Source organism: Leptopilina boulardi, unplaced genomic scaffold, assembly GCF_019393585.1.
Source record: "Leptopilina boulardi isolate dan_hultmark-lab unplaced genomic scaffold, ZJU_Lbou_2.1 LbouV2_408, whole genome shotgun sequence".
Lineage (NCBI taxonomy): Eukaryota > Metazoa > Arthropoda > Insecta > Hymenoptera > Figitidae > Leptopilina > Leptopilina boulardi.
In genome coordinates, this window is record NW_026137983.1 from 146,347 (window position 1) to 172,303 (window position 25,957).

General features: G+C 24.3%; 1 protein-coding gene across 3 annotated transcripts; it reads left to right on the forward strand.

Annotated features, from left to right (window-relative positions):
* The first annotated feature begins 125 nt into the window (after positions 1 to 125).
* On the forward strand, positions 126 to 25,682 carry LOC127289384 (signal transducing adapter molecule 1). 3 transcript variants are annotated; one of them, XM_051317301.1, is made up of 10 exons: positions 126 to 348; positions 1,141 to 1,301; positions 2,993 to 3,238; positions 3,366 to 3,441; positions 3,529 to 3,732; positions 3,801 to 3,917; positions 5,409 to 5,594; positions 5,788 to 6,023; positions 6,874 to 7,094; positions 25,525 to 25,682. In XM_051317301.1, exons 1-10 carry the CDS (start codon positions 309 to 311, stop codon positions 25,529 to 25,531), a joined length of 1,494 nt encoding a protein of 497 aa, XP_051173258.1. In that variant the 5' UTR covers positions 126 to 308; the 3' UTR covers positions 25,532 to 25,682. The 3 variants fall into 3 exon arrangements, with proteins under 3 accessions (XP_051173258.1, XP_051173255.1, XP_051173257.1); XM_051317298.1 differs by lacking the exon at positions 25,525 to 25,682 and adding an exon at positions 9,968 to 10,175; XM_051317300.1 differs by lacking the exon at positions 25,525 to 25,682 and adding an exon at positions 9,968 to 10,175 and having other exon boundaries at positions 5,412 to 5,594.
* The last annotated feature ends 275 nt before the right edge of the window (positions 25,683 to 25,957 follow it).

A 25,957-nucleotide genomic window follows, 5' to 3' on the forward strand; every position in this document is an offset into this window, starting at 1 on the left:
ATAGTTTTTTTTTGCAAATATTAATAATAATATTAGAAAAATAATAACTTTTTAATATTTTTAAATGAAAATTTCATAATTCCCGCGTGAATCCTATAAAATTCGATATATTATTTCGAGATATTTTTGGCAGCTCGAAAATGAAAATGGCGGCTCCTTGATGATAATAAGAATGTTGTTAGTCATACAAAAGTGTTTATTAAATGACTATCAGCTGGATGCGTATCAAAAGAGAAAAAGTGTTTTTTTGACAGTTATCAAATTCATCTATAATTAAAAAAAAATCTTAAGAAAAGAAACACTTAATAATGGGTATTTTTTCCAATTCGCCTTTCGACTCTGACGTCGGTGAGTTGAATACACCTTGTTCCTTTGACACAAATTGTAATTAATTTAAAGACAATAAATTATCCCATAATTCTGATGACACTTGTTATTTCATGTGAAAAATTTCATTAAAAATACATTTTTCCTCTTTGATTATTATAAAAGAAACAAAAACTTAGTTAAAAAAAAACTTTTTCAAAACAATATTCAATTACTCTGGAAAAAGAGAAATCCAGATTCTTTTGTGACATCAATTTAGAAACCTTGTTTTCCAGATATATAATATAGAGAATTGTGTTAATGTAATTTTAATTTCACTATGATGTCTTTTTCTTAAATGAAATATTTAACATTTAACCCTTAAAATGATTATTTTTTTTTTTACTTGAAAAACGATATTTTTAAAATATTGTCATTTTGTCAAATTGTGATTTGAAGAAAAAAAAACAAAAAATCAAAGATTTTAACGTAAAGTAATATTTTTTTCTATTTCATGTATTTAATTTTTGTTTAATATTTTCATATCACTATTAACTATGTTTTGTTTTTTTTTTTTTTTTTATAATACTATATTTATTACATTATTTGTCACTGATCGTAAAGTTCAATGATTATTCTTCTACACAAGTAGAGATAAAACCAAATGCGAAATAAACGTATATATGAAGAGCAGAGACGATTGTTTTAAGCAATATTGTTCAATATATATATATGATGATAATTTGATATCATTTTACAAATTACATTTAAGATAAAAAAAAAATTATATATTGATGTCTTTTAAAAATGATGAAATTTAATTCTATTCATTAGAAAAGGCAACAAATGAAAAAAATACAACTGAAAACTGGGCAATTATTATGGATATTTGTGATAAAGTAGGCAATTCACCTACAAATGCAAAGGACTGTTTAAAATCAATTGTCAAGAGACTGAATCATGAGGATCCGCATGTTGTTTTATATGCCATAACCGTAAGTAAAATTTTTCTATTTTAAATACTTAATTTTTTTTATATTTAAATATTTTACTAAAATAGGGGTAAACGGTACAGTGATTGCCAAAAAGGGGATATATTTATACAAATTACAAATGTTTAATTATCGAAATGAGAAATGAAACCATTTTTAAAGGAATTAAAATATTCCATTAATCTGAAAATAATAATGAATTGTTTATTTAATATTAGTATAAATTTAAAAAAAAATAAAAAAATCTTCACATGACAGAAAAAATAGTGATTGTCATTATTTTTACAGTGATTGACCATCAATTTTACAATGATTGCCCACTAGACATAAAATAGTAATGTAAATTATAAATTTTGCATCATTTATTAAAGAATGAATATAATTTGAAATTAATAAAGAAGAAGTAATTTTTAAAATAATTTTCTTTTATTAACAATAATAAGATTCATTAAATATGACTTTTAAGTGTAAATAATACTATTAACCTAAAAAATTGGGAAAATTGTCGAATCTGACTCAATTGTAAAAATAAAAATTATTTTTGGCTATTTTGATTTGATATAATGATTACATGATTTTCAAGTTTTTCATTGCTTAAAGAAGCATATACGAAACACCTTTTTTTACCTTTGGCATTTTTTCGATAGCCTAAAATCATACTTCATATTAAAAAATTGTTAATAAAATATTACAAATCATTCTAATACATGCTGCGGTTCTAATTACATCTTTATTTTAAAAAATTAATTCACCAAATATGAAAAAACGTCCAAAAATTAAAAATACTTATCTCAAAAAAGTCTTGAAAATAAACGGTTAATCACTGAAAAATAACATAATAACCAAAAATTAAACATTTCCCAGGGAGGGCAATGACTGTTATTTGTTATTAATTGCAAGATAGTAGTTGTTCTCTATAATTTTCGGTAAATCGAGTCAAATTACGTTAAAACAAATTTTTTTACTTATTATTAAACTTATTTTCATGCATATAATTAAAAAATAATAATGATATGTATAATTTTTTCGTTAAAAAGTCAAAAAAAGTACATCACCACTAACCTTGCAAATTTACAACTAAATTGACAAAATTTCAAAGAGCTAAAGACACTGTTCTCGAAAAGCGCTATTATTTTCATAATAGTGAGTCGAAGAATAAAAATCTTTTTGCACTATTAGCAGAATATTCTGTAGAATTTATATTGTATCATCTTTTTGTCATCTATTTTCCATAAATAATTTCCCAATAATAGAACGCAGAAAAAAACGTTTTACTAACTTCAAATTATTAAATTTTTTTCAATAAAATTCTTTAAATTTAATAAAAATTTTTGTCAAGGAAAAATTTTCATCAAGGAATTAGAAAATTTTTTTTTTTTGACAATCCTGTTACTCCTTGGCTGATGTTAATTAATTTTTAAAATTGAAAAAAAATTTATACTTTAAATTGTTATTTAATTATCAATTAAATTATTAACAAAATTGCAGTCAATTTTAACTTAAAATTTATGTTTTTGCTTACTGTTATTATTATTCGTAATATATAACATTTTAAACAATTATGTTTCTATATTGATACATTTTTTAATTTTACTACTTCGGTACGGAGGGACAAATTTTCTTTTTTTTTTTTTTTTTTTTTTTTTGGTAAGCCCGTTTTCATGTAAATACTAAAATTTTTCCTTTTCTTTCAGCTATTAGACGCTTGTTCAAATAATTGCGGGAAGGTCTTTCATTTAGAAATTGCATCACGCGACTTTGAAAGTGAATTAAAAAAATTACTTTCCAAGCTGCAACCAAAAATATGTGAGAAATTAAAAGCATTGTTAAAAAAATGGGCGGAAGGTGATTTCAAAACAGATCCACAATTGAGTTTAATACCCAGTTTTTACAACAAATTAAAAGGCGATGGTGTCGAGTTTCCATCAATTTTAGAAACGGTAAATATTATTAGAAAAAATTACATTAAAAAAAAAAAAAAAAATAGTGAATTTTATTTTAAACAAAAATTTTAATTTATACTTAAATTATTTTTTTTTATCATTAAAATAAAAAAAATTTTTTCAGCCCAAACATTCCACTACCCTTAGTAAAGATCCAAATGTAGTTTCAAATTCTCAGGAAGAAGAGGATATTGCTAAAGGTAAATTTTTTTTGTCAATTTGAATTTTTTCTCCAAAGAAAATTAAAGGCAAAAAAAAAAAAAAAACATAAATTTTTTTTTTGATAGCAATCGAACTATCATTAAAGGAAAATAAACAATATCAATCTACATCGCATGGTTCGCCAGCTACGAAAAAATCTCCCAGTTTATATCCTAATGTAAGTTCTGTAATGGCATCGACGAGTAATAACGAAGGAAGAAAAGTACGAGCACTTTATGATTTCGAAGCAGCTGAAGACAACGAATTGACATTTATGGCTGGAGAAATCAGTATGTTTTCTAATTATAGAAAAAAAAAATCTTAAATATCTTTTACATGAAATTAAATTAATTTTCAGTTCATATTCTCGATGATTCCGATCAAAATTGGTGGAAAGGAAGTAATCATCGTGGAGAAGGTCTTTTTCCATCGAATTTTGTTACTGCAGATCTCTCCGCTCAACCGGAGACAACAAGTAATGAAAAATTTAATTATTTAAATGTTTTTCTTTCATTTAAATTATTAATCTAATATTTTTTTGTAGTTATTTTTTTATATATGGGTAAGTCCACGTCAGAAATATCAGAATCTGCAAGTGGTTCTTCGATTTTAATGATACTTGGTAAAATTAGAGCTTTATATAAGAGCAATGTGTAAAAAAAAAGGAATTTTTAAAATATCTAAAATTGTAGGAGTTATATCACTTTTAATTTTGATACTGCATTTTTTTCTTTCCTTTATATCTCGGTCAATTTTCAACCGATTTTGATGAATCAAAAACGATTTTTTTCAGAAAATTACGTATTTTCAGAAAATTTTAAAATAAAAATAAAATTTTGTTATTTAAATAGAAAAAAGTAAAAAACAAAATTTCTTTTAGATTTTTTTTCAATTTCGACCTCTTTTTTTTAATTTTTAATTTTTTAATAATATTCCTTTTTATTTTATCTTTAATTTAAAAAAAAAATTCATCCTGGAGACTTTTTTAGATCTCGTGATATCGTCCTTTAAGTATTATAAGTCTTCATCAATTTGAAAACCGCAGGACTTGCTTCTATCATTACTTTCATTTGTTTGTTGAAATTTTTTATGGTTATGAATAACTATTTGTTTTAGAATCCTCTAAAAGAAAGCGCTAAAAACTTCAGCTACAATTTCAGATTGCATTGTTAAGGTTTCATTACAATTTATTTTAAATTATAAATATTACAAAAAATAAAAACTTTGCTTCAAATCTATTAATAAAATATTGATTTGCTTGAATTTTCACTTGTTTTAGTCAAGTAATTTAAAAATAAAAACATTATTACGCGAAAGTTTCTAGTTTGTAACAATAATATTATAAAACAAATGAAAGTAGAAACACAAATCTGGATCCTAGTTTTCTTGAGATGTGGATATTTAAAGAACGATATCACGAGATCTAAAAAAGTCTCCAGGATGAATTTTTTTTTAAATTAAAGATAAAATAAAAAGGAATATTATTAAAAAATTAAAAATTAAAAAAAAGAGGTCGAAATTGAAAAAAAATCTAAAAGAAATTTTGTTTTTTACTTTTTTCTATTTAAATAACAAAATTTTATTTTTATTTTAAAATTTTCTGAAAATACGTAATTTTCTGAAAAAAATCGTTTTTGATTCATCAAAATCGGTTGAAAATTGACCGAGATATAAAGGAAAGAAAAAAATGCAGTATCAAAATTAAAAGTGATATAACTCCTACAATTTTAGATATTTTAAAAATTCCTTTTACTTACACATTGCTCTTATATAAAGCTATAATTTTACCAAGTATCATTAAAATCGAAGAACCACTTGCAGATTCTGATATTTTTGACGTGGACTTACCCATCATCAAATTTAATTATTGACAAAGTATTTTAGTGAAATTTTATTAATTTTTCATTTAATTTGTATATTCGATTTGATTGTTTAAATAATTTTTTTTTTTTTTGAAATTTACAAGAAGCTGATAGTGGAAAAAAATTGGTGCAATTTTCTGACGAAGTGGAAGTGAAAACAGTGAAAAGAGAACCAGAAGTACTTGAAGTTGAAATAAATGAACAAAAAATTGACAGACTTATGCATTTATTGCATGAAGCTGATCCACAGTCTGACAGTACAGATCCTCCAGAAATGCTTGATTTGGAAGGTAAATTGTAATTTTATATTAAATATAATTGCGCTTTTTTAAATTTAATTAATTCATTATCTGTTATTCTCTTCTAATTTTCTTTTCTTTTTATATTTCTTTAATTATTTAATAAGATTTTATTTTACAATATAATTTTTTTTCATTTTTTTTTTTTTTAATATTAAATATGAAAAATTAATTTTTATTTCAGAACAAGTTTCGGCAATGGGTCCATTGATTGATACAGCTCTTGAAAAAACAGATCGTCAACATGCAACACTGACACAATTAAGTTCAGATTTGGTGGATGCACTTAATTTATATCATTCATTAATGCGTGAACCAAATCCAGCAATGCCGGCTAATTATATTCTCTCGAAAATGCCACCAACACACATGAATGCTTTTCAATTTCCAAATCAAGGACCACCAGCTCCTCCAAGTCATGTAAGTTGATTCTTCTTATTTATTTTAAGGGGTTTGAGAATTTAAAAAAAATTATGCTTTTTGAAGAATTTTTAATGATTTTCTTCGAAAATTCAACTACTTGAAAATATTTTTCAAAAATTTTGTTATTAAAAATCACTTGAAGTTGAATTAATTTCAAAAATCTCAAATTGTAAATCATTGAAAATTCAATTACTTTTAAAAAATTTTATCTAAAATTATTTGATAAATTATTTTTAGTTCTGTAAAATTTAATAATTGTCTAAAAATTAAAAAAAATCTTTTGAAATTATCAATTATTTCTAAAAAATTTCAACTTTAACTCTTTCAAAATTATTATTATTTAAAAAAAAAGGTTTATTTAAAAATCTGTAAAACTTGATTAAGTATTGCTTAAAATTTTTTTGACCATGAAAACTAAAAACTGAGACATAATTTTTCATTCAAATAAATTGCTTAAATCAGGCTGCAAAAAATTATAAAAATATGTAACTTTAAGAATTTTTTTTTTAGGTCCTACTTAAATAAAATCTTGAAAATTTTCCCTACAATATTAGTTCGATTCGGAAATATTCGAAATAAATTTACTTGATAATATTTTTATAGAATTATTCTCGTTACAGAATAATTAAAATGAATTTAATATTTAACAACATTAGTTAATTAAAATAAAATATTCATTAACCAAATAAATTTTGTTAAAATAAAAAAAATCGACTTTTTTTATGCCTTAAAGTCGATCCGAGGTCTGTTATTTGTATAATATTTTTTTGTATCCTTTTTGATAGACTAACTTTATTAGTATAAATCATATAATCATTCGATTATAGTATATTAAATATATTTGCAGATGTTTAATGGTATGCCACCTCCGCAACAAGGTGTTTTCAATCCACAGCCATTGGGTACTCCTATGCATGTGGTTACAAATATTCCACCTAGAGCCGATATGATGAGACCACCTAATATGCCCATGATGGCAATGCCTCAAAATTTTCCTATGATACCTGGGAATCATACCCGTCCACCCTCGGTACCTGAGCAAACCAGTGTCCCTTATCAACCTCAAGGGTGAGTTTCATTTTTTTTTTTTTCAAAAATTAACAATATTTTCAAATCAAATATGGGTTAATCCACTGACATTAATCTAATAGTAGTTGTGACCAAATTTTTAAAAAATATAGTTTTAATATATGTGAAACTCGATGATTCTCTGAGTTCATTAACCATAAATATTATGATAAAATTTTATTCCCTTTAAAAATATTAAATATCAAAAGTAGGAGGTTCACAATGTGATTTTGTAACCTTAAATTTTTCAATTTTTTTAAAAATGCTATTATTAAAAAACTATTAAAAATTAGATGTTGAAACTCACCAAAAACATAAATCACTTTATTCTGCACAGAGGAACGAAAGAATTATTGCAAAAATTTATTATTTTTGGACGATATACGATTTTAAACAAAATTTTATTTAAACATTCTCAAGATTTTTATTTACTTATAACTTTTTTGTCGGTGCTCCAAAAATATTGAGGTTTTGCACAAACATTTTTTATAATATTCTTTACCTTCTATTAAAATCTTACGAAGGTGTTTTGCTTTGTTTTGGAGATATTAATTTTCAAAATTTTTTATTTAAAAAGGTTAATTAAAAGACTTGAAGTTAACTAACCAAATTTAAACTGCTCCATTTTTTATGAAAATATATTAAAATGTAGCGATTTGAAATTGGTCAGTTAACTTCAAGTCTTTTAATTAACCTTTTTAAACAAAAAATTTTGAAAATTAATATCTCCAAAACGAAGCAAAACACCTTCGTAAAATTTTAATAGAAGGTAAAGAATATTATAAAAAATCTTTGTGCAAAACCTCAATTTTTTCGGAGCACCGACAAAAAAGTTATAAGTAAATAAAAATCATGAGAATATTTAAATAAAATTTTTTTAAAAATCGTATAGGTATTATCCAAAAATAATAAATTTTTGCAATAATTCTTTCGTTCCTCTGTGCAGAATAAAGTGATTTATGTTTTTGGTGAGTTCCAACATCTAGTTTTTAATAGTTTTTTAATAATAGCGTTTTTAAAAAAATTGAAAAATTGAAGGTTACAAAATCACATTGTGAACCTCCTACTTTTGATATTTAATATTTTTAAAGGGAATAAAATTTTTACCATAATATTATTGTTAATGAACTCAGGGAATCATCGAGTTTCACATATATTAAAAGTAGATTTTTTAAAAATTTGGTCGCAACCACTATTAGACGAAAGTCAGTGGACTAACCCTAGAGTATTTTTTTATTTTCTAGAATTTCGATTACATATTTCACTTTATTATAATTTTTATTATTATAGCAATATTTTATTATTACCAGAGTTAATTGGAATAAGTCTTTTATATAAAAAAATGTGATTTTTCTATTTTCTTTTTTTTTATCAAATTTAAATTATTTTCAAAAAAAATTTTTTTTATTCCCGTTTCTTAACCTCCTTGAAAATTTTCTCCATATTTTGCTGTGCAAAATTTTCTTGAAACATATTTAAATTTAAATTTTTGTATTATAATTGCCTTATGGTTGAGTTGAATTTGATATAAATTATTATTTTAATAAATAAAATAAATAATAGGTAATTATATAATATTTCTTTGGATCAATTAAACTATACGAACTTTTTTATCATCCAAATAGTTAAATATAACAAAATCGATGAAAAAGCAGTATTTTTTTATTATTATTATTATTATTATTTACATGGAAATTTTTTTAATTAGAATAACAGACAAGAAAGTTTTACGAAATATTATTTTATTTTTAGAGTAAATATGTATTTTATAATTTAATAGAAACTTAAAAGAATCATTGACCTTTCATTAAATAGTTTCAAACGATCTGCATAAATTTTTATTGTGAATAAATATATTACAACCATTTTTTTTTTTTTTTTTTGGTACAATTTAAAAAAAATTCAGAATAAATAACTATTTTTTTTAGGATTAGAAGTGGTATTATTTTGAAATCTTTTTCCAAATAAGTTAATCTACTGTTTTAAAATTACTTTTAAAAAAATAATTACTGTTTCATATAGCAATTTTTAACTGTAAAAAAAATATATATGACATTTTTTTATTAGAAAAAATATATAATGAAGTTTCAAGTGTTCAAGAAATTGGTATAGATTAAAAAAAAAGAAACTAAAAAAACAATTTCACGACAAATTATTTATTTAAATAATAATTATTAAACATTATTAATTTTATCAAGTATTGCATCTAGTGAATTTTGAACTATATATTTAAAAAAAAAAAAAGTAGGAAAATTATTTTGTAAGATAACCTTGAAAACTGAGAGTTCCTCTTGAATTTAATTTTCACCTTGAAAAACTTTAAAATTACTTTAAATTTTAAAATAAAAATTTGAATTATTAAAATGTTCTAAAAACACACACACACACACAAACGGTTAAAATATATTCAAACTTATGCAGTAGAATTCAAATCTAAGAAATTAAATGTGTTATTAAATAATTTTTGTCGACAAAATATTCATTTATAAAATTTAGAAAAATTTATAAAAAATAATTGATTTTTTTAAAAACGTTTTTTGGTGTTTAGATTTTTTTTTAGAAATAATTGAATTTCAAAAGATTGTAAATTGAAATTCTCTTTTTATAAATTTCAAACAATAATATTAAATTTCCAAGGATTTTTAATAAAAATTTTGTTTATATATATATATTATAAATAATTTTCGAAAAAATGTATTGAAAGAAAAAATTTTAAAATAATTTGATTTGAGAAAAAACTTTTTTGATAAGAATAATAAATATAATAATAAATAATATTAATAAAAGAAAGAAAGAAAGAAAGAAAGAAAGAAAGAAAGAAAGAAAGAAAGAAAGAAAGAAGGAAAAAAAATAAAATTCGAATTATGAATTAGATATCCGACTCAGCCTCAAACTGGTCCAGTGCCTGGTCCTGTACATGGTCCTTTTAATCCACAAGGACCACCAATGCTGCCACCGAATCAACAACCACAATTCGCCCCCAATGGTCAACACAGAATGTAAACTATTTTGCGTTTCAAATATAAATTAACTGTGTATTCAAAACAAAAACAAACAAAAAAAAAAAAAAAAAAGAAGAAAGATGTATAATATTGCTTTATTTTAGTTATTTAAATAAACTTGCATAAAACAGCCAAAGAATCTGAAATTTCAAGAAGATTTGGTTTTTAAATTTCATAAAATGCAATTTTACATTTGTGACATAATTATTTGTCTCATAAAGACATTATTGAAAATACACGAATTTTTGTGAAAACGTGACATTTTGTTTCTCACTGAAAACAATGTAATTAATAATAATAATAATAATAATAATAATAATTATAAGTTATACAAATTGCAAAAACAGTTGTATATTTTGAATCATAATTTTTCAATCATTGAAAGAAAATTTAGTTATAAATTTAGCCCTTTTTGTTAAAACTAATTCTGCTGTGCAGGTTGATAATGAATATTTTTTCAAATTAAAGAAAAAAATTTGTTGTAATTATTTTCGAATTAGTTTTAATTTATCTCCTAATAGTTAATTGTTGCTATTTCATATGTGCAATTCAAGTTCTATTTTTAAGACATAAAATTGATCAGGTGTCAACAAAAAAATTGTGTAGTTTTTTTTTCCCTTTAACTGATGATGAATAGAATATTAAAATGTAACTTTTGAAAGTTTTGATAAATTCCACGAATCGAAAAAAAAATAACATCACTGACGAACAATTTTTAAGTGAATTAATTAGCTTTTTCTAGTTTTTTACTACCAAGAGCTCTCATCGATATTCATCGAAAACAGACTCTAATTCTCGAGATATTAAACTGCATATTATTATATACATATATATATATATATATACAATGATATAATAATAATAATAATAATAATGATACTACTAATAATAATAACAAATAAGAAGTATAATACTAATAATAATGAAAATAGATGAATATTTTATTGCAAATAAGTTCTATAATTATTATTAAATATTTTGAGTTTTTAAGCCGACGATTTGCATGTTTTGATGAAGTGTCTAAGTTTAAGTCTAATTAGTTTTATGTCTATTGTAAATAATAAAAATCTGTAGGCGATCACGAGAATGCAAGAAGGATATAAAGTAAAACAAATTTTACAAATAATTTTCTACTTGTATGATATTTGTACCATATTCGTATGCGAATTTTTACCAAAAAAAAAAACTATATCTGAAAATCATTAAAGGAATGAGAGACATTATAACGTCACTAATAATCGATTCCTTTTTTTCTCGTTTGCCTTTTGTATAAACAAAATGCTCTGCACTTTAGAAAAAAATAAAAACAAACTAATTTTCATTAAAATTACCTTTTTTTCAAGAAAATAAATAAAGTCAGTATAAAGTAGATTTTTGCCGATTCTAATCTCAAAAAAATTATTTTTTCAATTCTAATCTTCTAATACTTTATGTTTTTTTTTTCTTGTTACATGACAATTTTTAATTTTTTTAATTATTACATAATAATTAAAATTCAACAATAATCTTAAATATAAATAAAATATTTGTATAATATGCGTTTGAGAAATTTTCGTGAATCGGCTGGTGACGTCATTATGTATCACATACCCTTAACTAGGAAAAATCATTTTTTGGGAGAAAAATTCAATTCTACATGTATTTTACGGTACATATTCGTGTTTGATTTTGTAAAATAAATTAAATATCATATTTGCTTCGAGTTTCAAAGAGATAAATTCGATTTTTTGAAAAATTAATTTTCTTAAAAAATTCGTTTTTCAGTAAAAAAATATTTATTATAGTGCGATTCCAAGTGAGATTTTGACTTTTTCGGAGTAGGTTAACCGATTGCAATGAAACTTTGGAATTTTGTTATATATAGTAAGACTAATCTTTAACGTAAATTTCAGCCTAAAATATTTGTTAGTTTACGAGATTTGCAATAATAACAAAAAATTTAAAACTGCTATATCTTCCGTTCTAATAAACGGATTGAGGTCTACTTTTTTTTAAAATGTCAAGGAAAATGAGAGGAATAAATCTCTTTCAGAACATTTTTTTATAATTTTACAACTAAAAAAATTATTAAATAATAATTGAATAACTTTCGCGCGACTAACTAAAATTCAATCACTTAAACGCTAAAATGATCTTACCTGTGTTTTCTTTAATGTTCCAAAGGATTTTTATTGTAAATGTAAGTTTAACTTAAGAAATTTTATTAATTTATTAGTATAAACAATTGAGATTTCTGCTAGTTGACGTGCAGACGACATTGCGCACGCAGCATTCTCACATAGCCAACTGACGTGATTCGTGGACTAAATTGGCTATGTGAGAATGCTGCGTGCGCAATGTCGTCTGCACGTCAACTAGCAGAAATCTCAATTGTTTATACTAATAAATTAATAAAATTTCTTAAGTTAAACTTACATTTACAATAAAAATCCTTTGGAACATTAAAGAAAACACAGGTAAGATCATTTTAGCGTTTAAGTGATTGAATTTTAGTTAGTCGCGCGAAAGTTATTCAATTATTATTTAATAATTTTTGTAGTTGTAAAATTATAAAAAAATGTTCTGAAAGAGATTTATTCCTCTCATTTTCCTTGACATTTTAAAAAAAAGTAGACCTCAATCCGTTTATTAGAACGGAAGATATAGCAGTTTTAAATTTTTTATTATTATTGCAAATCTCGTAAACTAACAAATATTTTTGGCTGAAATTTACGTTAAAGATTAGTCTTACTATATATAACAAAATTCCAAAGTTTCATTACAATCGGTTAACCTACTCCGAAAAAGTCAAAATCTCACTTGGAATCGCACTATACTACGCTTTTTTTTTGTTTGAATAAATAAAATTTGTATTTAGACAAATTAAATATATTTTAATAAAAAATTAGATTATTAAAAAAAAAAGAAAAAAATTATGTAATAAGAATAGGAAAATATTAAAATTAAAAAAGTTAAATAAAAACAAATAAAATTAAAAAAAAGAACTAAAATTTTCTAAAGAAAAAAATTTTTCTAATTTAACAAAATTATTTTATTGATATATAATTAAAAACAATATACATAGTAGATCGAGATTGTATAATAATGTTCTCTTTGAAAGTTTTATCAATGATGATAATATAGAAGTTATTCGTGTTTTATAAGCTATATGTTCTGTAATGTTTATAAATATGTATCTATAAAAAAAGGAAGCTGTGAAATTTATTGTCTTTAGAAACGTATAATGATAAACATCAGCGAGAATGCGGTTAAAGGAGGAAAAAAAAAAATTCGAAAACTATATATATATATATATATATATATATATATATATATATATATATAAATATATATGTAACTGACTCTGTACATGTTATGTTGCCATTAAATTGTCATTTACATAATTAGCTATAGTAGTGTTATGTTGGTTAATTTTTTTTTTTAGTTTGACACCATATTGGTTATAAAAATTTAAAGCAGTTTTTTAATTTTCCCATTCACAGACAAAAAAATTTTCGTCTTTTTTTGAGAATTCCTCTTATGTTGATATGCAACTTTTCTGCAATATGGTATCAAAAGGAAATAATCTCAATTTAAGAGGATTGTTTTGAGTTTATTTAGGGTATGGACAAAGATCCAAAATTTTCCCTCCACCTTGAACTTTTTGCAAGTTTTCTTGCAATAATAATTCCTTAAGGTTCGAACTTAGGATTTCAACGAGTCTTACGGACTGAAAACGCGCTCTCTTAACACTGTATAATTCTCTATTGTTAAAGGTTCGAACTTAAGATTTGTAGCATGTCCAAGTCTCAGTGATTTCCTATAACAGTATAAATCCTCGGAATTAATATTTGGTTCACTAAAATCCGTTTCGTGAATATACTGTTTTATTTAAAATTAATATTCATTGAAATGTATAACAATTGAAACTAAATCTTTACAATTTTGTTTTCTAACCCTTGTTAATTTTTAAACCTTGTGGTTATGATTTTGTAATTATTAATATAATTTTAATTATTCTTTTATGTGAATTTTTTTGTATTAATGTGTATATCGTTAAGGATTCTCATTGTATGTGCGTAAGTTCGATAAATAAACGAATGTTTATTTATTTAGCCGCGCTCGAAGAATAGAATACAATATAAAAGGATATATAGAATTAATTTTCTGAATTTTGAGGTTAAGTTCTTGATTTTTCTTAAAATTTTTTTAAATTCTTTATAATAATTTATTTATATGTTGCAAAAATCAATTAGAAATTTTGGTGACGAACTTTTAGTTTCCTTTTAAACCTTTATTTCTATGCCGTTCCGTAACATGCCCTAATTTTCAATACTACAAATTGTAAGGCGCCGTAAAAATAATTTATAATCATTTGTTTTCTAAACTACATTTTACCGAAAAATAGTAAACCGAATGATAAGTTTTTCGAATTTCATTTTATCATAATCAATAATTGACAAATTTTTGACATATAACATAACCCTCTATGAAAGCAAAATTAAAAATGCGAAACTTATTATTACAGTATTTTTCGTTTTTAATTATTCTTATTCAGCCTAATATTTATTTCTCTCAACTTACAATGCGCGTAATATTTACTTTTATAAAAGGTCAATAATTATATTTTTTGTTTATCAAAAACGGTATTTACGGCCAGGTGCAACTCGTCAAATGTAAAGAAACATGAAAATATACGTAATTATTGACAAATTTGCGACAGCCTTTTTTTAAATAGAAAATAAAAATTGTTCTTTTTCTATGTGAAAATGGAAAATTCATATATAAAACTACAGCCTGACACCGTATTTGACTAATAATATGAATAATATTAATAATTATAATAAAATGAAAATTACACTGAAACAAAAATTTTCTTAAGGTTTCGACTTGACTTGAAAAATATCTTTATTATCAAATAAAATAACATTTATACATAATACAGTTAATGTCTTAAAATATACAAGGACTCTATCTTTACAATATCTGCCTTTAGTAGTTTTATTCTAATAATATTTTATTATAAATTTTAAAGAATGCTAACATATCATATATTATAAAATTTTTTATCAGTAAAAATTTTTAATAAAAACCTGATTAATTAGAGAAGTAATAAATAACCTTAAACTAAAAACTATAAACTATTTACAACAATAACAACTTATATACTAAAAATTTACTAGGCCATATTTTAAAATTGTGATTATTGTAATAAATGCTGTATAAGTTTATACTTTATTTTAAAAGGTGCTTCGGTATATTTAAGTTTACCAACATCTTTTAAAATATCTAATTTATTTATTTGATTTTCAAAAAAGTTTTTTGTTAAGTTATATATTTGATCTTTGATCATAGGCACTTTAAGAGTATCATGTAAAATTTTTATATTAGTGCTTAGTTTGGCATTTAAGGTCAATCTAAGGCATTTATTTTGAATTTTTTGAATTTTTTTGATATTACTTATACAAGTATTACCCCATATGGGAGCAACGTACAAAGCTATTGGTCTGATTATGATTTTATATGTTATTAATTTATTATGTTGGCTCATTTTACTTTTATGATTCATAATATGATATAAATTATTTAGTGTCATAAAGACTTTAGATCTTATTGAGTTTACATGTTTTGTATAAGATAACTTAGAATCTAAAATTGCGCCTAAATATTTTGCTTGTTTTGTCGGTATTATTTCTTCGTCGTACATTGTTGGATTTATAAATTTATCATCACCGTCATTATGTGAAAAAATTACAAGTTCAGTCTTGTTAGTATTAATTTTAATTTTCCATCTCGCAAAATATTTTTCTAATTCGAAGACATAGTTTTGGAGTCTCTTTAAAGCTATTCTTTTTCTCCTAGACGCAGTATAAACAGCTGTATCATCAGCAAATAACGCAATTTTAACATTGTTACTTTTTGGAATGTCATTGATATAATATAAAAACAATACTGGTCCAAGGATAGATCCTTGTGGTACTCCCGCAGCTATATTCTTTTCTTCCGAGCTTTCATTATTAATTTCTACAATAAATTTTCTATTTTTTAAATAGTTATCTATAATTTTAATCAGGTACAAAGGTATATTATAATTATTTAATTTATAAATAAGTCCTTTGCACCAAACTGTGTCAAAGGCTTTTTCTATATCTAAGAATAGAGCTGCGGTACTATGCTTAATATTAAATTTGGTTGAAATAAAATCTGTGAATCTAGCTAATTGTTGAGCTGTGGAATGATCTTTTCTAAAGCCAAATTGCTCAGGTATAAGTTGTTTATTTTCATTTTCAAAAGTTTTTAATCTATTCAATAAAATTGATTCAAAAGTTTTACTTATTGTGGGAAGCAAGCTAATAGGTCTATAACTTTTAGGATCATTTTTTGGTTTACCTGGCTTATAAATAGGTAAAATTTTGGCTGTTTTCCACACCTCTGGAAAGTAGCTAAATTTTAAGCAGGAATTGAAAATATACGTCAGTTGGACTAGTGCTTTTTTAGGTAAGTATTTTAAAATTATATTTTGAAATCCATCAATACCTGGAGCTTTTTTAGGTTTAAATTTGTTTATTATTTGCTTGATTTCCAAAGGTGTGGTCAACTTAATATCATTAGCATCGAAATTAGAATCTACAATATCATTATATAAACTATGAACATGCTCATTATTTTCCGCAGTTCCCATATTGTCTGTCATTTTATGCACTTGTTCAAAATTATTAGCTATCACTTCAGCTTTTTCTTTATTATTAAAAATTATACTATTCGGGGTTTCTAAGGGTGGGATGGATCTTGAGCTTTTACCTTTTAAAACTTTTATGAATTTCCAGAGTGAATTATTTTTAGTGTCAAGTGACGAGAGTTTATTTTCCCAATTAGTGTTTCTAAAATTTATGATATTTTGTTTAATGCTTCTACACGCTTCATTAATTATTGGTTTTAAGTTTTGATTTCTAGTTTTTTGAAAAATTTTACGAAGATTATTTTTATGTTTTATTTGTTGGATAATTTCATCAGGAAGTTTCTCTTTAAACGATTTACAGGATTTTAATGGTATGGATTCATTAATGGCTTTATTGAGTAATTGATTTAGCTTTGTTATAGTTGAATCTATTTGGGTCACATTTTCAATATTTTGCAGAGTATCTAATTTTAAATCAGTATTAATTATTTGTTTAAATATATTCCAGTTTGCATTTTTATAATCTAGAATTTTTGGAGTTATATTAGATGAAGAAGTTATAGAGGTATCACTAAAAGACATGAAAACTGGTTTATGATCTGAATTCAATTCATTGATGACTTTACTATTTATGGGTATGGGAAAGCCTTTAATGATTGCCATATCAACGATACTGGGCCTTGCTTTGGAATTATGCGGATATAATGTATATTCTTCCGGGAGTGACAACATATACGGATATATTTCTATAAAATCAAAAATTATATTGCCATTACTGCTATTATAGGGACAGTTCCAGCTTACATGTTTGGCATTTAAATCTCCTGCTGCAATTATTTTATTACTAATTTTGAATATTTTTTGGAGATCTGCTATCTCTATATTGTTTTTCGGGGCATATAAAGCGACAATATGGATACCGCCTTCAAGTGTAATGGCATGTGCTTCAATAGTTTTTAAGTTATCAATTTTAATTTCAAGACAATCTATATTATTTTTAACGAAGATAGCCACACCTCCTGAGGCTCTTTTACCTATTCTATTCTTTTTGTAACATTTAAATCCAGAAATTTTATATTTAGATTTATCAGTAAACCAAGTTTCACTAACAATAAAAATATCAACTTTATATTTATCAAGAAATGAAGGTATTTCATGCGACTTATTTTCGATACCACCGGCATTCCAGTGTACAATATTAAGAGAGTTTACATTTATTTTAGGGTGTTTACCCATCTAGTTCAGCTGACATTTCATAAAAAGCTTGGAGTCGTTCTAAATTATTCTTACATACACTAAGTTTATTTTTAAGCTTAATTGCTAATTTGAGTAGCTTACCTAGATCACATAATTTGTTGATATCACTAAAAACATCAAGGATGTCTTGCATTTCAGTTCTTGTAGAGTCTTCTTTCCCTTGAGTTGGTCTTCTTTGTTGTTGTTCCATTCGTAATACTTATAGGTATTCTGATTTACTGCTGGTTCCTGCCTTTTGGGCCTCAGTTGTGGAAAATCTCGTTGTAAATTTCCGTTGAATTGTGCAACTGGAGTTTTGAAGTTGGACGATTGTTGTCTTCTTGTCCTTGTTATGTTAACTTTTTCCAGGTGAGATAAATAAGTTTCACAGCCTGAGAAATTAGCGGGATGATTTCCTTTACAATTGACGCATCTCGCAGGTTCATCTTTGGTTTTTTTGCATTCACTAGTTATATGAGGTAGAAGGCACTTGACACATCTGGGTTTATTAAAACAGTTTTTAGTACCATGACCAAAGTTTTGACATTTTCTACACTGGGTAACTTGTCTGTTATTTTTGTATTTTTCCCAAGTTACTCTCATGTAACAAACAGTTTTGATTTTATAAACATCACTAATTTTAACACTTTTGTCTAGCATAACTATGAACAAGGGATTGTAATTTTCAGGATCATTTTTCTGCTTCATTTTCACTACTTCTGCTTTAATTCCTTGTTCCATTAGTGAAGATTGGATATTTTCATCTGCAAAGTATCCCAGTCCTCGGAGAACCATCTTTACAGGCTTGTTTTCCTTTTTCTCAAAAGTGTAGTATGGTATTCCTTTCTTATTTAATAGCTGTTGGATTTTTCCATGATCTTCTTCCGTGTCAGGAAATACTGTTATTTTCGTGGAATCCTTGTTTTTTCGAAATATAGGGTCTCCTGATGTCACTTCATGAATTAGGTTTATAAACAAACCAATATCATCAATTGTAGTTTCAATTATAAAAGGTGGTATTTTTGATTTCTTCTTCTTCTCATCTGTGGTTTGTTGATCAACCTTCTTTGATGTATCATTTTTCAATTTGTCAGTTGCGGTGTCTATTTTATGAAAGTCATCTTGGTCCATTTCCTCAGAAGATTCATCAATAAGTGGTTGAAATCGATTACTAATTTTAATAGGATTATTCTCCATATTAGTTCTATCATACGGCTTAAATTTCTTTGGACTTGCGTTATCATAATCTCTAACGAAAAGTCTGAAGGTTTCGAAAAAAAAACCATTTGAGTATATCTGAGGCACGGACGTTGTGAACCTAGGTGGGAGAAAGAGTTGAGCGATTGGACGGTCACATCTTGGAAAGGGTAAAATTCTGAAATTATACCCCCACCAGAGGACAGAGACTAGGTCTTTTACCCCTTCCCACACTATTTCTCCCACCTAGGTTCTCAACGTCTGTGGCTGTCGCAAATTTGTCAATAATTACGTACATTTTCATGTTTGTTTACATTTGACGAGTTGCACCTGGCCTTACTGTTATTTCTTGTAAGTCTAAATACTGAGTGGCAAAATATTTACATTACCGAATTGACAGTCGATATAAAATTTATTCAACTTGATTTCTCTTTAAGGGCAAGTCCAACATGTGAAATGTAAACAAACATGAAATGTAAACAAACCATGCACATTTTTTCGCAGTTCTCATTTGCGTAGAAAATAAAAATTTGTCGTTTTCTTTATGAAAATGGTAAATTAATGTATTAAAGTTGGTTACTATACTTCATTTAACTAATTATATGAAAAAATAAGTACAATTATAATGAAATGAAAAGTGCACTGAATTAGCAATTTTTTCAAGGTTTCGAAAAAAAAAACCATTTGAGTATATCTGAGGCACGGACGTTGAGCGTCTAGGTGGGAGAAGAATGTTGAGCCATTGGACGGTCACATCTTGGAAAGGGTAAAATTCTGAAATTTTACCCCTTCTCTCACTTTCTCCCACCTAGGTCCTCAACGTCCGTGCCTCAGATATACTCGAATGCTTAAATTTTTCGTAACCTTGAGAAAATTGTTATTTCATTGTACTTTTCATTTCATTATAATTATACTTATTTGTTCACATAATTAGTTCAATAAAGTATAGTTACCTAGTCTAATATATAAATTTACCATTTCCACAAAGAAAACGACAAATTTTTGTTTTCTACCCAAATGAGAAGTGCGAAAAAAATGAGAAAATTGCTAATTCAGTGTACTTTTCATTTTATTATAATTATACTTATTTGTTCAGAAAAGTTGTTAAAAGAAGTATAGTAACCTAATACAATATATCAATTTACCATTTTCACAAAGAAAGTTACAAATTTTTATTTTCTATTCAAATGAGAACTGCGAAAAAATGGGTATGATTTGTTTAGATTTTGAACAGTTTTTTCGCAGTTCTCATTTGAATAGAAAATAAAAATTTGTAACTTTCTTTGTGAAAATGGTAAATTGATATATTGTATTAGGTTACTATACTTCTTTTAACAACTTTTCTGAACAAATAAGTATAATTATAATAAAATGAAAAGTACACTGAATTAGGAATTTTCTCATTTTTTTCGCACTTCTCATTTGGGTAGAAAATAAAAATTTGTCGTTTTCTTTGTGGAAATGGTAAATTTATATATTAGACTAGGTAACTATACTTTATTGAACTAATTATGTGAACAAATAAGTATAATTATAATGAAATGAAAAGTACAATGAAATAACAATTTTCTCAAGGTTACGAAAAATGTAGGCATTCGAGTATATCTGAGGCACGGACGTTGAGGACCTAGGTGGGAGAAAGTGAGAGAAGGGGTAAAATTTCAGAATTTTACCCTTTCCAAGATGTGACCGTCCAATGGCTCAACATTCTTCTCCCACCTAGGCGCTCAACGTCCGTGCCTCAGATATACTCAAATGGTTTTTTTTCGAAACCTTGAAAAAATTGCTAATTCAGTGCACTTTTCATTTTATTATAATTGTACTTATTTTTTCATATAATTAGTTAAATAAAGTATAGTAACCAACTTTAATACATTAATTTACCATTTTCATAAAGAAAACGATAAATTTTTATTTTCTACGCAAATGAGAACTGCGAAAAAATGTGCATGGTTTGTTTACATTTCATGTTTGTTTACATTTCACATGTTGGACATACCCTTAAGTAAAAATTTATAAAGTTGAATTAAAAACTGATAAAAGTTGTATGAAATGTAAATGTAAAATGGTGCAATGTTCTTTAAATAAAAAAAAAAAAAAAACAATTGTCAAAATTATTTTGATTAAGCCTAATTATAATTTAAAAAAATTTTAATTTTTAAAAATTGGCGTTTGTTATAAATGATTGGAATATGAAAATAAATTTATCCTTATTTATATTTGACGGAAGTTACGTTACTTACATATCTAAGTATAGGATCGTCATGGCAACGTATAAGAGTGAGTGAAATAAAAAATAGTCTTATTTCTCTCACTCTTATACGTTACCATGACGACCCTACTTATTAGATACCTGAGCTGTCAACGTACCCTTATAATTTTTTTTACGCTTCATTATATTATCAATTGAGTGTTATATTTATGTTATGTATTTTAATATCATAAATAACAGTATTTCACATAAAAAAATTATACTTATTTAACTAAAAGAGAGAATAAGTGACAAAATAAAAACAAAACTTTTAGGTTATGTTGCCTTCTGATTTTCGCTGGCTGGTTTACAACACCCTAAAAGTTTCTTTTGAATTTTTTTTTCTAAGTTTTAGATTTTTTTTTTGTATTAACACGTTTAGAAAGTTTCGTATTCTTCAGAGAGAATAATTTTTTTTTTTTTTATCACTAATGAAGAATTAATTGGAACTTCCACATAAATGCAAATTCCTGTCGATTGTTATCAGTGAAAAAAAATACAATGGATATATCAGCCTTGACATTAAAAATCACAGGCAAACAATTATTCCAGTAGACATCCATACTTTTAATATTCGATATTTTTTATAAAGCTTTTTTCATTTTTTTTCGTAGATTTGAAAAAATCTTTTCAAAAATTGCCTCGTTCATTTATGCAAACATTGTAATTTAGAATTTATTATAATTAGATTTTGTAAATTATAAATCATAAAATAAATAATAATAATAATTGAAACATGAATTTATATTTATACTTTTGCAAATATAAACATAATGAAAACTATATAATTATATGGAATCTTCTCTGTGTTTCTTTGCTGACTTCAAAATCTCCGATAAGATAAACTTCATCTTTTAGAAATGATTAATAATGATTTTAATTAATAGACATTCCGGATGTTAATTTACAGTTTTATCATTTAATCATTATTTAACGAGTAATTGTTAATATAAGACTTCTGCTCTCTTATTGTTTCATTCTAAAATATTTATATTTACATAATTATACAAAAATGTTTCAAAGGAAAAGTATTTTCGAAAACATTTTTATTTCTTTTAAATGTATATTATATATTCAAAATTACAAATATATAGTACTATATATACAAAGATTTATCGTAATATTGTATATATACGATTTTGGGGATTAAAAAACTGTGACTCATTTTATGAATCAAATGTCAAGGCTCGTTATGATCTTAATCATTTATAATCTGAATTAATGTCAATGGCGAATAAGCATAAGGATTTTCCATTTTTATGTGATTATATACCTTTATTATAGAATTTTGAATAATAATTGAAAATTTTATTAAATTATACTTTCAGGCCTCGAATTATACGACTTTTTCTGATTTTTTTTTCAAAAATACGACATTTTTCGACTTATTTTAATAAAATGCGATTTTTTCGATTTTAAAAAAAAAATTTAAACAAAATACGTTTTTTTTAAGTATACAATGCAGATCTTCTTCATATCTTTTTTATTTCAATTAATTAAAAAATTTTTAACTAAAATTCTTCACTAAATTAATTATTTTTAATAATTTTAATGAAATTCATTACAAATTCAATTATCTTAAACTATTTTTCAATTAAAATATATATATACTTTAATAATTGTTTATAATTTAAAGAAAAATTAGTAAATAAAATTACCAAAAATTTTTAATTCAAATTCACATGAAATTTTATTACTTGATAAAAATTTCAATTATTTTTAGTGATTTTTATAATATTCTTCGAAAAATCAATTATCTGAAAGCAATTTTCAATTTTTTTATGCTCTATTTCTAATAAATTCTTCATAAATAGAAATCACTAGAAATTTATTTTATATAATTATTGTCTGAAATTTAACACAATCTTTTGAAATAAAATATTTTCAAAAATTTCAATTTAAAAGATTTTAAAAATTAATTATTACTAAAATTTGTCATCTAAAATTTTTTGAAATTCAACTTGCATCTCTAAAAATTTCAATTCAAAATCAACTAAAATTCAATTGTTTTCAATAATTTGAATTCAAAATAAACTTACATTCGATTATTTTAAAAAATTTCAATTTTTTTAAAAATTTTCAATTTCAAGTTAATTAAAATTCAATTATTTTTAAAATTTTCAATTCTCAATTAATTAAAATTTATTTTTTTTTTAAATTTCAATTCAAAATCAACTAAAATTCAATAATTTGAAAATTTTTCAATTTCAAGTTAATTAAAATTCCATTATTTTTAAAATTTTCAATTCTGAATTAATTAAAATTCAAATTTTTTTTTCAAAAATTTCAATTTAAAATCAACTAAAATTCAATAATTTAAAAATTTTTCAATTTTAAGTTAATTAAAATTCAATTATTTTACAAATTTTCAATTCTGAATTAATTAAAATTCAATTTTTTTTTCAAAAATTTCAATTCGAAATCAACTAAAATTCAATTATTTTCCAAATTTCAATTCAAAATCAACTGAAATTCAATTGTTTTCAATAATTTGAATTCAAAATAAACTTACATTCAATTATTTATTTATTTATTTAAAGTTATACACGGGCATGAGAAGCCCTATACATGAAAATGCAAAAATATAAATGTATATACATAATTGGACCAAAGGCGTCCAAAATCAAAAACAAAAGAAAAACTTTTAAGCAATGAACGACCTGGTATTATTAGAACGATTTTTAAAAAGAGTTGTGCGCAAGGATGTAATAAATCCTCTCAAACTAACGCCAAAGAGATCAAGATTCTCGCTATACAGATTGGCTTCGCGACATAATCGATTAATGACAGAGTTTTTACCATAATTAGTTCTATGATGTTGAATATAAAATAAAGAGGAATTTCTTAATTGTCTAGTTGGCGAACAGAAATTTATCATTGACAGTATCGCCGGACAATTTGTGACACCATTGATAATTTTAAACAAAAAAAGTAAGTCGTTATAACAAAATCTGGTCTCAATTTTAGGAATATTAAAATTATTTAAAAAAATTTCAATTTTTTTAAAAATTTTCAATTTTAAGTTAATTAAAATTCAATTATTTTTTAAATTTTCAATTTAGAATTAATTAAAATTCATTTTTTTTTAAATTTCAATTTAAAATCAACTAAAATTCAATAATTTAAAAATTTTTCTATTTAAAATTAACTAAAATTCAAATTCAAATATTCGAAATTTCAACTATGTGAAAACATTTTTTTTCCAAAACATAAATTATTTTTAGTTCTGTAAAATTTAATTATTCTCTGAAAATTAACAAAATCTTTTGAAATTCAATTATTTCTAATAATTCTTAATAATGTTCTTATAGAATATTATTCTTGTTACAGAATTAATAAAATAAATTTAATATCTAATAGGGTCAACTGGGGTAAATCCGAACGCTTTTAGTAAGTTTCAACAATAACATAAGTTTTTTCTTTAAAAAAAAAATACTTCCGGTATTCTGGTGCATGAAGTTGTTACTTTACTTCCATAGAATAATTTTATGGGGTAGAAAAATTTTTTGATAAATTACAATCGCAGGAAACTTAGCGTTCGTATTTACCTCGATACTTTGCAACTTTCCTAAAATATGGGGGTAAATACGAACGCCACTGTATTTCAGAAAAATCTTAGGGAAAATAAATTTAAAGTATTGAAATTGTTAAACTTATATAAAAACTCAAAAAAAATACGACAATAAACCTATTATGTAATAATGCATCATATATAAATACAAAAATCAAACAGGTTAAAAATTAAAATGCATTACACAATTAAAACCTTCAATAACTTTATCAAATCATAACGGATTTTTGCAAAACTTGGTACAGAAAGTATTTTGGAGTGATTGAATGTAAATACAAAAATAAAAGTCAAATTTTTTAAATTCAAAATGGCGTACTTTCCTAAAACTTATTTTTAAAAATGATCAAATTTGCTAACCCTGAAACCCCCCGAGTAACAATTTTCGAGCGAATCCAATGAATTTTTTAATTCTCGTCCGCCATTTTGAATTTTGAAAAACTGACTTCGAATTGGTAATCAGCGACCCCAAAAACCCTAGAATAGCAAATTTTATTTGATCCTTTATTTTATTTCAGATCCTGAAAAACTTTTTTCAACAAACCATTTCGCAGCAAAAAAAGTGGAACACTCCTTCGAGAGAACAGAGATTAAGTTTCTGCTTATTAATTACTAACGAGGATACGTATAGAAAGAAAAACTTTTTTCTATGTACTTTTATAATGTTAAAATAATAGTGTAATCAAATAAAAACAATTTTGTGTGGCTTTGATGTAAAAAAAAATTATTAAAAATACCGTTCGGATTTACCCCAGTTTTCCAATTTTCTTGGGTAAATACGAACGGTCTGATATTATTAATAAAATTTTACAGAAGGCAAAAATCAAATATAGTTTCTGTTCTAGTATTCATAACAAACAATTATAAATAATAAAATGAATTTTTAGCTTCTTTTTCTTCAAATACGAGACAAAATACTGAAAGAGTGTCATCTTTGATTTTCAATCTTTT

Bases quoted from the DNA above. Each gene is read 5' to 3' on its own strand.
- LOC127289384 (XM_051317298.1), top strand. From the start codon at position 309: ATGGGTATTTTTTCCAATTCGCCTTTCGACTCTGACGTCG. The intron at 1,302-2,992 runs GTAAGTAAAATT...CTTTTCTTTCAG, and splicing joins TTGTTTTATATGCCATAACC to CTATTAGACGCTTGTTCAAA. The intron at 7,095-9,967 runs GTGAGTTTCATT...ATTATGAATTAG, and splicing joins GTCCCTTATCAACCTCAAGG to ATATCCGACTCAGCCTCAAA.